This window comes from Ictidomys tridecemlineatus, chromosome 6, assembly GCF_052094955.1.
Source record: "Ictidomys tridecemlineatus isolate mIctTri1 chromosome 6, mIctTri1.hap1, whole genome shotgun sequence".
Classification (NCBI taxonomy): domain Eukaryota; kingdom Metazoa; phylum Chordata; class Mammalia; order Rodentia; family Sciuridae; genus Ictidomys; species Ictidomys tridecemlineatus.
In genome coordinates, this window is record NC_135482.1 from 197517677 (window position 1) to 197532302 (window position 14626).

At 51.5% G+C, this 14626-nt stretch overlaps 1 protein-coding gene across 1 annotated transcript in view; it reads right to left on the minus strand.

The window, feature by feature from the left end:
- Positions 1–14626, minus strand: part of Col4a1 (collagen type IV alpha 1 chain) — a 127574-nt gene that overhangs the window by 36016 nt on the left and 76932 nt on the right. The window contains exons 9-22 of the mRNA XM_078016335.1: positions 13764–13853; positions 13617–13679; positions 12625–12660; positions 12165–12206; positions 10893–10979; positions 10405–10431; positions 10225–10275; positions 9594–9638; positions 9458–9511; positions 7644–7685; positions 6206–6290; positions 5795–5830; positions 3826–3990; positions 622–717 (exon numbers count right to left, since the gene is read on the minus strand). Of these exons, the coding sequence (XP_077872461.1) occupies positions 622–717; positions 3826–3990; positions 5795–5830; positions 6206–6290; positions 7644–7685; positions 9458–9511; positions 9594–9638; positions 10225–10275; positions 10405–10431; positions 10893–10979; positions 12165–12206; positions 12625–12660; positions 13617–13679; positions 13764–13853 (919 nt within the window). The remainder of the gene's footprint in view (positions 1–621; positions 718–3825; positions 3991–5794; positions 5831–6205; positions 6291–7643; positions 7686–9457; positions 9512–9593; positions 9639–10224; positions 10276–10404; positions 10432–10892; positions 10980–12164; positions 12207–12624; positions 12661–13616; positions 13680–13763; positions 13854–14626) is intronic.

The following is a 14626-nucleotide window of genomic DNA, read 5'->3' on the forward strand; positions in this document are numbered from 1 at the left end:
AAGAGTATCGAGGAAGGGCAGTTAGTCCATCAACAGCAGATGCGCTCACACTGATCTTACACAAAGGCGGCTCGTGGGGGCTGAGCATTCCCTGAAAAGATCTGTCACTGGGATTACAGGAAATATGTGCATCCTTGGAAAAAACGAAACTCTCAAACTTTGAACTGAGAGATTACGGTATCAGTTTGAGAGTCTCATCAACGGGCAGTGCTCATTGTGGCAAGACAGATTTCCTGGGCCACAGAAAGGGTCAAGAACAATAATCTGACCTTTGGGGCCAAGGCTCCACCTTATGCTCCCAGGTCACGTATCTCCCACAAACACAATCTCAGCGACAGTCTCAGCTGAGTTGAGGAAGATGTTTATTGTGGGAATGGATTTCCAGGAAGTTTCAAATCTGCCTACCCTGCACCCTGACTCCCAATGCCTTAGCAAGTCTTGGGGGGGGGGGGGATCACCTTCACAAACACAATCATCATTTTTTAATTAAAAGGGAACAAATTATGTTATATGTATTTATGAATACATCAAAACGAACCCCATTAGTATATACAAGTATAACACACTAATTGAAAACACCTAAAAAAAAGTTTAAATTAAAAAAAAAACAACAACTCTTACCTTTTTCTCCCACCTCTCCTGTCAACCCTGGCTGCCCTGGAATCCCAGGAGGACCCTGATCACCAGGTGGTCCAGGCTGACATTCCACGATGCCATCTGAAATTGATTAGTAAACATTAGAGGACTGTGGCTAGGAATGTTTACTCTCTCTCTTAATTCAATCTGTTATAAAACCAAAACATTTTAGGCTAATTGCTCAGCTTTAGAAATTCAGCTTTCAAATCCAGCTTCAAATCAAGCCTAGGATATTAACTTGCCAAACAGGACCAGCACACACTGTCCACTCGCCTCCGGGGCAACTGCTTCCCAGATTGTAATGCCTATCTCACCTCACTGGCCATCTCCTCTTCTTCAACTCACTTTTCCCTTGCAAAGTCCATCCCATCATCCTTATTTTACAGATTAAGAAACGGAGTCTCAAGCAAGTTAAGTGATTTGTCCATGGACATCTAAGTCAGCCCCGAGACTAGGACAACCTTATTTTCTCCTTAGGCAAACTTACAACAAGTCATGGTTATTTTAGAGACACAGGTGATCCATGGGGAAATGCCTCTGATTCTTTGTTCATATTCAAATCTGAGCATCATTTATGCAGAGAGGCATGATAATAAATTACAGTAATGCAAACACCATCTGCCATGGGCTCTGGTAACACGGAAGTATTGTCTTATAGTTTAGATCTGCAGTGCAATGGAGTTTGCCTTTCCTTCCTCAGTATCTTTGAACAAGAATGACAGCCTGAACAATTATAGCTAGCATCTTTCCCAGGCACTCCTCATGGCCAGAGTGCAAACACCAGAAGCCCTCCCGCCCCTCCACACTGTCTGATGGAGAAGAGGTCAAGGGCAGAGATTTTGACATCTGGACCTGACTCCCCTGCAGTGGAAGGGCTGGGGCCTGGGGTCTGGGGTGGGTCCTGCTTCTAACTTGGTGTGTTGTCCAGGGTCAACCGTGCAGGTCCCCACCCAGCTAGAAAGGACTCCCTGAAACACAGCCACACCCCCCAGAGCTCCACTGAACAAGGCCGTTTCAGATGGGGAAGAGCTGAGGCTGGGAGGTTATTTTAGAGACATAGACTGTCCATAGGGAAATGCCTCTGATTCTTTGTTCATATTCAATTCCAAGAGGAAACCTTTTTGCTTTGCAGGTTGCTGATTTGTTCTTCTGTGAGCTTCTCCCCCAAGCACAGGGGGCAAGGAAGCCTGAGCTGTGGCATCTGTAGCCCTGCTCCACTCTATCAACCCTGCCCTGGGGACTCCATCTTCGTTGAGGGGACTCTGCTCTATGGTTCCAAGAGCAGTCCTAAAGTTACTGACTCCAAAAAGAAAACCACAATTCCCAGCCCCACAAGCCTGGGGTACATCAGCTCCCTGATTCTGGAGACAAAGGCTCGTGAGTAGTAACACAGTCCCTTTCCTGAAGACGTTTCCTGCCTGCCTCAACTCAACCAGCGTTCCTGCATACTGCTGGTTAAAAAAAAAAAAAAAAGCCATGATACCTCCTCACCATGGTCAATTTAAAATAGCTGTAAGTCTAATGCAAGAATATAGTGATTATTTCTGGGGAGTTCTGAAAATGCAAGTCTAGAGTCCTCGTGATGCTGCTGCTCACGGCAGGCATCTGCAGGTGCCAGGACCATCTGGGAGAACGCAGCAGCAGAACTGGGCTGTGGAACTCTGACGCTGCACAGTTAATGAGCTACTGATAAATCCCAAGTCAGCAGTGGTTTTCAGATGTAGCCTCTTTCACATACACGATAAATCTGAATAAATCTCTCGTTTGGGAGTTATCACTAAATATGCCGTAACTGGGAATTGCTCCATTTGCACTGACTACAGAGGGCCAACTAGAAAACCTGGCAGGAGCTATTAAGCTGACACATCCTTGTCGCTTGGTCACAGGAATGGAAGGATCATAATTTTATATGAAATTTGTGCATATTTTAGAACTTACAAATTATAAATATCCCAAAACTGTTCTAATTCCCCCCATGGCTGCCCCATCACCTCCACATCACTCTTTAAAAGCCCCAGAACTCCTCACGGCCCTGAGGGCTAACGTGGACCCCTGTGCACAACAACGCCTACATTCCACGTGTTTCCCTCTTTGTATTTACCTGGTCTTCCTCACAGAGTCCTGCTCCAGGGGACAGGGCTATGTCCTGACCCTGCTCCCAGCCCAAGCCTACCACCTCACAGGCTTCCCAGCCCTCGCTGAACAAGGACCCCAAAGGCCCTTCTCAGTTGCAGAGAAAAAGTTGGACTCTGGTTGCATGTCTCTGGGACTTCCTTATTCAACCTCATTCACATTTTACAAAATCATGAGAGAAGAGGAAAAAGTCCCTATAGCCTCACGCGTCCCATCCATCTTCCCACCTGAGGTCATACAGATCCCTTCCCAGCAAAGGCGCCTGCTGGGCCAGTTGCTGCACCAGCCCTCGCCATCCTTCAGCACCTCGTCCACGGAACGCCTTTTCTTTCACGAGCCCAGGTCTGAATTCCAACAAGTGGATCTCACTGGTATCAGAGCCCAGGAGCCTCCAGCTCACAGAGGGTCAGTACTCCTGGGCTCCACAGAGAGCTTGCTGATTCTGACCCCGTAGAACCAAGGGCTGCTCCGGAAACATGAAACTTCCCACTGGCCTGGTTTACCTAACGTCCTCTCATCATTTGCTCTGATATCACATTGAGATCACAGGGCCACCAGGACAGAACTAAGAGGTTATGGCTACGTGCTCAGTTCTTCCAGAGGCTGATATAAGAAAAATCCACATCATGCCCCAACTTGAAGTCTTTGGTTACATTACGACACACTCTCGTGCAATCAGTATAAACCTGCAACCCCTTCTTCCTTGGTTTTGGTGTGTCTTACTAGCACTGTGTTCGCTATCTCTAGACCAAGGACGACACACTCGGCTCTCAATGAAAACCCCACCAATTAACTGGTTAACCTTGGGTGCCAGGAGACTTGCAGCTGGTTAACATGCTCCTTATTCCTTTTAGCCATTTTTATTTTTTATTTTAACAATTCCTTTTGGTAGCAGGGTCAATCCCCAAAGCTGTCTAAGTGGAGAATCAATAATTAAGCCATGGTTGGTCACCGGAGCCCTGGCCTGACACTCCAGCTCTGGGAGCAGTCACGGTGCCTGCCTGGCCTCCTGGTAACTGGCTGGACATGAGTGACCCCTTCCCTGAGGGAACTTACTTGTGTGTCCTGGCTGCCCAGGGGGTCCAGGGAGACCTGGGGGGCCTGGGACTCCATCCTTTCCGCTCAGCCCTGGCAAAGATGTTCCTGGATATCCTTGGTCTCCTTTTTCTCCTCTTTCTCCGGGGAAGCCGGGAGCACCAGGCTGTCCAGGTACAGGGAAGCCTGAAACCAGCACAGAATCGCGTGTAAGCTGTCGCAGGGCGTCCCACACCCCTGCACACACGGCTTCCTCAATACGTCCAAGGTCAAAGGACACTGCACATCACTGAGAGGGGAGCTGCTCTAGACAAGCAGAGCCAATGAGCTGGCGGGATGCCTTCCGCAGACGCGGACAGCCCACTTAACCCTAGGAAAAGGACTCGGTACCCGGAGGTAAAACCTGCAAGTTTCCTTCATGCAAAAAGCATTCCCAGCTCTATATGGAAAAGTGCCTAAAATGCCATCAATCAAAGAAATGGACAGAGACCAAGGGGACAGCAGCTGGATTGACAGTTAAAGACAAGTAACTTCCTCTGGCTCCACAAGAGGTTCAAAGCCAAAGTGGCGAGGTGATCTGAATGTGCCAAGTCAAGTTCAGGCACCACTGCAGTGTGAGGGTGGGGTGCACCAGCCTGTGGAGGTCAAGAAGGCTGCCACAGGAGGCTGGAGGGAACTGAGGCCCAGGAGGCCACCAATGTTGAGACCCAACTGTCCTGGTGGGGAAAGAGTTGGTATCTGGAGCAGAGGGAAACTCGGCATGAGCACAGGACCGAGCAGAGGCAGGTGGGCTGGGAAGGGGAAGCGGTCCTACCATGGTGGACTTCAGCACGGTGAGAAGACCCATAGTGGGAGAGCTGGAAGGACAGAGGCCATGGGGTCTGAGCCCAGTGGCCAGTGCCCTAGCTGGAGGAAGCAGCTCTCAAGAAAGGGAAACCAGTGCTCAGCCAGATGGAAATCGGGGTGCAAGGGAGGTCAGTAACGGGGTGTGACAGCAACCCACAGTGTCCAAGACCAGCGGGTGCTGCGGTGAGGGGAGGGTGGTGGCTGGGAGGGTGGATAATGCATCTCCAGGCAGAGCGATTTCAGCAAATGTTTTCAAAAGTTCTGGTCAAGAGATGAACAGGACCTGAAGAGCAAGCACCACACAGGAAGGGGCGGGTTCCCGGGTCAAATGAAGACAGTGGCTGCACACAGAGGGAAGCCAAGGTGCTAAGGAGACGCACAGTGTCCCTAGGGAGGTGAAGGCCCTGGAGCCAGGATGCCATTGTTCCCACAGAGGAAAAGGGGACCCTGCAAGAACTGAGAACTGCCAGAGGGGGAAATGAAGTGACTAACACGGAGGATAAGAATAAACCAAGAGCCAACGGAGCAGAGCATCCAGGCCATGAGCCTCAGCAGGCAGGAACTGCAGGGCAGGGGACTGCCCCTCAGACACTGGGGTCCCTGCTCAGGGCCGCTCATGTGAGCACGCGCCTGGACCAGCACCTGCTGGAGGAAAGTACAGTTGCCTGGGACTCGCAACCTGGCATGCAGGAAAGAGCTTGGAGGAACTCGGGGACTGCAAGACAGGCAACGAGAGCACTGGATGGGCCACCCTGCCCTGGTCTCCAAGTGACGAGTTCCAGAGAGAGGAAGGGGAGCAAAGTGCTCCGAAAGAGGTGTGACCTGCTGGAACCAGGGCCCTGGTGAGCGAGGGATGTCCATGGGAGCAGGGACCAGGTGGGAAGGCCTGCCTCAGAGCAGAGTGAGAGGGAGGCCAGGGTCTCCAGGGACACACAGGAGTCCTCTCCATGGCATGCACATCTATGAACCACATGCCAATCTGCAAACACTTATCTAGCAGCACATTCTGTTTTCAAGATAGAAAACCATGTATGAACATTGCTACATGTTCTACGCACACATCTAAGGTGTATGATAGGCATGTACACCGCAAACCACAGAGGAGGCACACACCTGGGCCACAGACAGGCAGGGAAGGACTTACCTGGAGGGCCTGGCTGGCCTTGTAATCCCGGGTAACCTTGAAAGAGAAAGAGAGGAACAATGTAAGAGGTGCTCGCTCTTTCCCATTTCCCGGCCAGGGCCTCCACGCTCCAGGGACATGGGGACAGACTGGCCCACCAAGCATCCCCTGGAGGAAGACCACGCTGCATATGGAAAAGGGCGTCTGTGTCCCCCATGTGACACTGAGATAGGGACCTGGAGAAGGCAGGTCACCAGACAGCCCTGCAAAGGGTGCAATTGTTTTCAAAAGGAGAGAAAGACAGGCAGAGAGAGAGAAGAGGAGGAGGAAGGAGGGGGAGGAGGAGGGAGGGGGAGGAGGAGGGAGGGGGAGGAGGAGGGAGGGGGAGGAGGAGGGAGGAGAGGAGGAGGGAGGGCAAAGGCAAGACTCTACCTTTCGGGCCTGGCTCTCCTCTCAGCCCGGGAGCCCCTGGGTAGCCTCGCTCCCCTTTTTCTCCCAGAGGTCCTGTGCCTATAACCTGCATCAAAGGAGAAAAGATCCCCGTGGCGTAAGAGTGGCTGGCCTTGGATTATATACTGGTATGTGAAGAAATTAACCTACTGTGCATGACTTCAAGGAATACAAAAGCTAAGACGCAGTGGCAGTGGGTGGGGTGCGGAGGTCTTGAGCCCGGGATGAACCTCAGGCCAAGAGCGGGTCACAGAGAAGCCACCCAGCAGCTCTCCTCCCCTGGGCAGCTCCCAACTGCACCAGGGAATGAGCAATGTCACTCAAGGCGCAGGTGTGGCATCTGCTCTGCTGGGCACCATCAGGGGCTCGCCCTTTAGCCCTGCAGACCACGGATCAGGAACACAAGTTTTATTAGAAGAGGGTTTCTGCTTTTTCCTTTTTAAAGACCCAGAGTGCGCCATTCCTTAAAGCCAAAGGGAAACTGGCCAGGAAGAAGTCACTGCTGGCCTCATTAAGAAGAAGAGATTCTAAAGCACATTCAGGGAAATGGCAGTTCCAACACTGCACATCACCACGGAAATATGATTCCTCTGTGTCCATTCAGTGAACGGACTTTGTTTTTGAGATGCTGTTAAACAGCTTGTGGGCCTTTCCACAACTTCTGCACATATGAAAACACGCTGTACACCAGAAGCCTTCACGATTTTTATGTGTCAATTAAAAATCAATGAAGAAAAAACCTTTATTAAAAAGAAAACTAAGTAAGATGTGCCTGTGGGGCTGAGGTGAACCAGACCCTCAGTGCCCGCCACCACGGAGTCACAAACGTGACGTCAGAGCCACAGAAATGCGTACAAGGACAGAGGGAGCCAGGCACGCCTTGGGGATGATCCTGCTCCCGGAGAAGCAGCCCCCACAGGCGCCCGCATGCCCGCTCCTTTCCAGGAAAGTCACACACCGCGACTGCAGCTGTGTGGAAACCAGCCAGGAGCCAGCACCACTGCAGAAGCAAGGCTGCCCGCGGACGGCCAAGTGACCGGCCATCTGTTTCTCTTGTAAGATTTCCCTTAAGTGGGCTGGGATGTAGCTCCAGGGCAGGGCACTTGCCTGAGGCCTGGGTTCCATCCCCAGTGCCACAGAACATTGTTTCTCTCTCCCTTAATGGACAATTCCAAACCAAAAGATTTCAAAATAGGTCACTAATATTCTTATCCATATTCCAACCTTTTCATTTCCAGAGGTTTAAGAATATGTAGAAATTTCAAAACCCAATAAAACAGCACGATAGAAATTCTGAGGAAGTTTCAAGTGACATGCAGTTACTTCACATAAAATGCTAGGCGTGGTGGCAGCTTGTCCTGTGTCACCACCCCTGGAAAAATCCCCCCCCCCCAGCAGGCCAGCAGACAGCGTTACTCACAATTCCAGGGGGGCCCGGAGGACCGGCTGCACCTTTGTCTCCCTACAAAGAAAAAATGATTGAACTGCCTGTCTTCACTCCACGGAGTGCCCACAGAGGGCAGCGCCCAAGGCTTCTCTCTAGCGAGACTGAGAGTGGGCCTCAGAGCGCTAAAGACATGGTCCTCTCCTCGGCTGGTCCCAGGGTGGTCAGCCTAGTACACTCTGAGACCAGCATAGGACACAAACACATCTCTCGCTGCTTCAAGTACATGTGACACAGGGGAACAGAGATTTCTACAGAACACAGCGGAAGGCTAACTACGCCCCTGGCCACAGAGCAGGGTATTCGCCCCTCTGACCACTGACCACGTGCTCCCTCAGAGAGCCTGAACAGAGTTCATTGGAGGCTAAGTTACCATGCCATAGTTTTTCCAAAAGCCAAAAAAGAAATTAAATGAAATGATATGAAAGCATGATATCTAAATGTATTGTCTTCAATCATTTAATATGAAGTTTTTATGTGCAAGATTATCTAAATTTGCATTGGAAGTCAGAATATAAAATCTAGTATTCATTGAAACCATTGGTGAATAACTTCTGATCACTTGAAGGCTTAATTAATCTACATTAGATGAAAATCCTAACTAAACTTTCATATCTAACTGTTCTCACAATAAAAATTTAGAAAGTCCTATGATATACATATATATATGTGATATATCCTACCATAAATGTACATGTTTTTCCTTTTAAACTAACACATAAAACTTAAGCATTAAACTAGAATTGAATGCTTTAGCATTAAGAGAATACAAAAATTTTGAAATATCCATAGCATTTCAACAATATTCCAGCTCCTGGGTGGGGGGTGAAGCTCGGGGTAGAATGGGGCTTAGCACACATGAGTCCTGGGTTTCCCCCCAGCACCAGAAGGAGGGGGAACAACTAGCTGCTATATTCAAACACTTAAAATCTATAGGATTTGACTTTCTCAAAAAATTCCAGTCAAGGCCTTTCCCTTTGGCTCCTGGCTTCAACAATAAACCTTAAGGGTGTCTCCCTAGGTTGTCACTCATTGTTAGTGACAAACAATTCTTGATCCTATTTCAGTAGAGTAGCACGACTAAAAGAGGAAAATAAAGCAGTCCCTCATTTGTTCTGCTCTCAGAGATGGAAAACAACCGGCTGGCCAACCACAGGGCCCTGCTGCAGGAGTTCTTCTGGGGCACACGGTAGCATTTTGTAAAGCTTTGGGGGAAATAAGAGTCTTCATGGAGACCCCAGATTACACTTTTAGGAATTCATGATGGAATTCATGATCAGAGAAGCGGCCCAAACTAATGGCAAAGATGAAAATTTAGACATGGCCTAAATCCCGTGCACCAGAAGATGTGGGGCTGCGTTCAGGAAGGCTGACATGTCACTGATTGTCACCGAGTGACGGATAAGACGCTCGATGCCTTCTTGTACAAGGTGTGGGTGCACAGAAGAACACCAGCCATCGCCGTCCCTGAGTGCTGGAGGGACAATGTGCTTTCTTTTGTCCACTACACCCTTCCGCATTTTCTCTGGTTTCATAATCGGGAAAAATTATCTCTATAAACTAAGACATAGAAACTTCAAGTGGAACATTTTATATATATATATTTTTTTTTCTTTAAAACTTTCACGATCACCAAGAAAATCACTAAAAAGTTTGTTTTTGCCCACATGGGAGAGAGACCGTTTTTCTCCTTTGGGAACAGAGTTCTGTTTTCTAGGGAAAAGGGAAGCCAAGCCCTGCTCTGTCCAAGCTGAACTACACAATGAGGTTAAAACAGCGTCACCACATACCTGAGGGCCCTGCGGGCCGGGGAGTCCCGGGTACCCTGGCTCGCCTGGAAAGCCCTGGAGGGAGAGGACAGTGGCAAGGTCACTGAGTGAAGGAGAAGAGCTCCTGTGCCTTCAGAAGCCGCAGAGCCATACTTACCGGACTCCCTTTCTCTCCTTTGTCACCATCTTTTCCAGGTTTTCCCTGTAAAGATGTGGACATTAGTGTTTCGTGAATGGTAGCCAGGACTATCCCGGGGAGAAGGTTCCAGGTGGCCGCAGTGCCTTGGTGACCAGCTGGGCGGTGGGGGAATGGCTGGGGAAGTCACCCTGGCAGGAGGGTGTTTCAGTTCCCAAGGGCAGAGCCAGCCTGGCGGCAGGCCTAAGGTCCACTGCGCTGGCAGCCAGGCCAACACCAGGACGGTACTGAGGCTACTGTGCAGGGCTGCCCCATGGGCTCTCCCCAGGGTTCTGCAGGGGCCCAGGAACAGACCGCTGGGCAGTGCCCGTCCCTGCCTTCGGAGGGGCTTGGGGCTAAGCATGCACAACCTGGGCTCTGGGTCTCAGAACTGGCACCAGAACCAGCCACAAAAGGAAGCCAAGCCCCTGCCCTGTCCATGCAGCAGGTCCCAGGGGCCGTGGGCCTCTCCCAAAGCCTCCTTCCCCCTGGGATGCCTGCCCCAGTGGTGCCGAAGCCCCAGCCTTCCAAGAGAAGGGACACACAAAGGTCCCGCACGACCTTCTGTCCCCTGCTTCTGCATTCTAGGACAGGAAGGGGAAGGCCCACGTACCCGAGGCCCTGGCTTTCCGGGTTCGCCCTTCTCGCCAATCCCTGGTATCCCCTAGAAGAGCAAAAAGAGAAGCAGGTAAGCTCACGGCACTCCCCAGCACGCGGCTCAGGCAGAGGGAAGATAAACTGGTAACTTTAATACTATAAAAATCTAAACGATAGACAGGAATAGGGAATTTACCTGAAATCCAGGTTCACCTTTTTGACCCTAAAAGAATTCAGAGAGGGGCAGAGAGAGGGGTCAGGACTTTCTAATGGCTTTACCAGCTTTCTACAGATGAGGTCAAACACATGAGAAGAAAAACCCTTTCTCCAGCTCGGGAACAAATCAACGCATGGTGTCTCCTACGTTCCCTCCCCAGCTCCACCGAGTTATGGTGTCGCCAGGGCAGAGGCCACCCTGCTGGCACAGAGGGACTTGCCATGCCTCCTTCTGTCCCTCAGCAGGACCCCCTCCTACCCCCTGGTGGCCCCAATATGCTCCCTGAAGCAGCTGCACCCGGGCCCCGCCTCTGCCACAGAGCTGCTGCTCCGATGGAGCGGGCTCCTGGAAATCTGCTTTCCAGGTCAAGGGTCAACGGGGGGAGACACTGGATCACGACTTGATGTCTTCCTCCCTTGGGACTTGCCCTGGGTTAGCAAGCACCTGCAGGGCCAGCCCAGACGTACCTTTTCTCCCGTCGGGGCAAAGTCCCCTTTTTCTTTAACTTGTGCCTGTCCTGGCATCCCGGGAGGCCCACTGACACCTTGGTCACCCTGTTCAAGTAAAAGCCGGGGATTAATGAGGCATGAAAATAACGATGTGAGAAGGGAAAACACAGGTGTGAGGATAAAGGCCTACAGAGAAGCAGCTGATCTTAAAACATGACAGTCTTCTGCTCCTCTGCAGCCTTGCCTCTGTGGTGGCTGCACTGGGAGCCTGGGGTGGCAGGTCCACAGCCAGGCCGCCCATGCCCAGGGTCAGGAGCTGAACACCTGCAGACACACCTATGCATGCAGCCGCTGCAGAGTGCATGCTGCATTGAGAGGGCACCCAGGAGAGGCTGCAGGCTGCCTAAGAGCTGGTCCATAGAGGAGCCATCTTTAGGTCAGGCAAAAACGTGAAAACCCTTGGAATCTGCTTCCCAAGCAGCCTGACAGCTGGCTGCACTCAGAAATCAGGGGAATCCAACAGACAGTGAGGGAAGTCCAAAGACCCCCAATGGCATGAATTTCAGAGTCATTTTATTGTGAGGTTCATGCAATGACAGAGCCAAAAGGTATGGAGGAGAAAAGCAGAACCAACTGCATGACCCAGCTCTGGCCAGGCCCCGTGTCTAGTGCCCAGGTGGCCACCATGTCCACTCGCACATCCCTGGAGGCAGGCCAGCTGCAGCAACTACAGAATCCCCTAGGCTGGTGCCCGTCTCATTGGTCTGACCAGGGACATTGCTGCAGAAGACAGGAGAGGCTCAGAGGCCCACAGTTTTCTCTCCTCTTCCCAGGAGAAATCTGCGGGTCCATCTGAGCCTCCCTGCCTCCAGAGCATTCTCCCTCCACGCCCACTGCCCCGGAGAAGGACCCCCTACCAACTCTGACTTCTCCTCCCTGTCCTACAGTGGCCTTCACCATTGCAGGGCTTCACAGAGTTGTGCTACTAAATCATGTCCTACGTGCTGGGGTTCTTCTTAGGAACCCTAGTCTGACAAGAACACTATGACTGATGCCCGTGTACAGAGCATCCCAACAGACAGCCTCAGTGCACTCTGCTCGTGGGACCACACACAGACCTCTGCAGCAGGCCTGCCTCGTGCAGTAACCTGGAGTATACACCTACTATAAGCAAAACCCTACAGAACTCAAAAACCTGCAGAGAAGAGGAACTATGGTCAGAAGTAAAAGTTCTGCCAATCTCAGAGCTGTGGCCTTAAACAAGGGACAGACCAAGCACCATGTACTCACCTTGTCACCTTTTGGTCCTTGAAAACTTGAGCCCATTTGTCCCTGTTGATTGAAAATTAGGCTTTGTTATTAGGCCTGCCACTTTGTCCAGACAGTGGACATCGGGCAGCAGCTTTGACCTCAACTACCACAACCTCTTCCAGAAAGAGGTGATGGAAAGGCCCAAACAAGTATATGGAGAAAGAACTACACAAATAATTTCTAAAATTTAAGGTTTTAAAACTCTAGCTTTAGAAAACTAAGGGAAAGATCAAACTAAGAGAATCCAAGACAACAACTAAGGGAGAGGTAGAAGGAGGAAGAGGTGCACTGGTGGACGATGGACAGACGACAGAGAAGGTAGAAAGATCACGCATGATGGATGGATGACAGATGACCAGACAGGTGGGTGGATAAAGGTACAACAACTCCACGATGATCTCACACTGAGGCCAAGGGCAACAGATGAAGAGACACTTACCTTTTCACCTGGAGGCCCAGGAGGACCCGGGGGGCCCTGTAAGAGAGGGAATTTTATTAATACGCTTCACAACCCTGGTCATTATTAAATCCTCTGTGCTGGAGTTATCCTGAGAGTCTGTGGAGAACATGAGACACTATTTGTGAAGTGTCTTTGCTGTGCTGCAGAACTGCACAACTTTGAAAATAGCCAGAATCCGGCCACAGCAATTATTAACAGGGGTGGAAATACCTCCAAACCAGGTGACCAAGAGGGTGCCAGGATGAGCTAGGTAGGGCAAGGCATAAAGCCACCAGCCACGCTCTGGAGCTGGGTTCCCCATCTGGGAAGGATGCCTCTCCACTTTAGACCCAAGTGTTAATCTTCAAAAGCTAATGATTCCTCGGGGTAGTTGTCATGGAATGAATAGCACCTTCAAGACACGTAGGGATCGGGTGCATCTTCCCCTCCTCGCACACGGCACATGGCAGATATGCCTCTTTAACGGTGACCTTGCCACCCTGTGCCCTCTCCTCCCCCACCAGGCTTATCAGCTGTGAAGGAGGCCAGGGAGCTGTCTCCAGGAGCCAGGCCTGAGGCTCACTCTACAGCCTAGCACAGGACGGCTGCTGGTCTGTGTCCACACTCCTGGTGCATCCCAGGCCCTGCGGTGTGCCGCCCAGTCCAGCTCCCCACACAGGGGCGAGGTTGCCCAGGGAAGGTTGCCCTAAGTCCACAGAACTCACTGGGAGGTCAGCAGCCCGAGACTGCACCATGCCCCCTGTCTAGGGCGTCCTGACACACTGCGCCATTCACCTCCTTTCCTGCAGTTCTGGGAACGGAAGGGGCAGAGGAGGCAGCACCCTGTGCATGGGAGGGAGGCTGGTGCTGCCCTAGCCAAAGGAAGAGGGACACATGGGGTCGAGGTGCCATTAACTTCCTATTGAATCCCACATCTCTATTCACCTTTTCTGCAAACGACTGTCACAGAGAGGCATTTGCCCAAAACTTACTGGTGGTCCAGTAAATCCTGGAGGGCCAACGGGTCCCTGCAGTCCTGGCAATCCCGGCGAGCCCTATCATTCAACAGGAGAGAAAGGGTTACCATGCCAGCCAGGAGGTGACTCAGCACATCTCCCAGTGACTCAGAAAATGCTTACTGGAATCCCGGGGGCGCCAGGAAATCCTCTTTCCCCTTTCAACAGCATCCCAGGCACGTAGCCGAAGCCCAGTATTTCACCTGGATCCCCCTAGAGGGCAGAAGAAGAGAGTGTCGTAAGTGCGGATGGTCACATAAGGAATCCCCAAACCCACCGGACGCCAGGCTTCACTGGGATGGGACTGGGCCGAGTCCAGAAGTGACACCAACTGCCCACCTGTCCCCTCACTGTGCTCAGTGATCAGCAAAGAGAGCTGCAGGTCACCTCAGCTGCAGCTGGCACTGAAGACAGAGGCCGTCACAGGAGGGGACCCAGCCCCTGGCAGCACCCCACAACCTGAGACTCTCCCTCCCAGAACAAGAACTGCTGCCAGGAAGACTCGTGGGTGTTCTGAGGAGAGGGCACGGTGGCAAATGCTATCTGCCAACTTGGCAAGGTGGCCTCACTTGGCTAAACCACCGCTGGGATGCTGCTGGGGAGGGATTTCCACAAGAGATTAATACTGAGGTGAGCAGACTTTGGGTCAAGCAGATGACCCTCCAAGATGTGGTGGGCATTGTCCAATCAATCGAAGGCCCCACCAGCAAAGAAACTGCTCCCCTCGTGGGCAAGAAGAGGACCTTCTGCCTGTAGAAGGCCACCTTTGGAGTCAAGCCCACAACAGCAACTCCGCCTGCTGTCCAGCCGGCCACCCACCCACAGACAGCGGACATGCTCAGCCCACCACCACAGGAATCCATTTCTTAAAATCAGCCTCTCCCCTTTCTCTCTCTGTTGGTTCTGCTTTTCTGGAGAACCCTGCCCAACACACGGGTAATGAGGACACTCTTTCACAGGTGCTCTGAAACACAGGAACTCACATG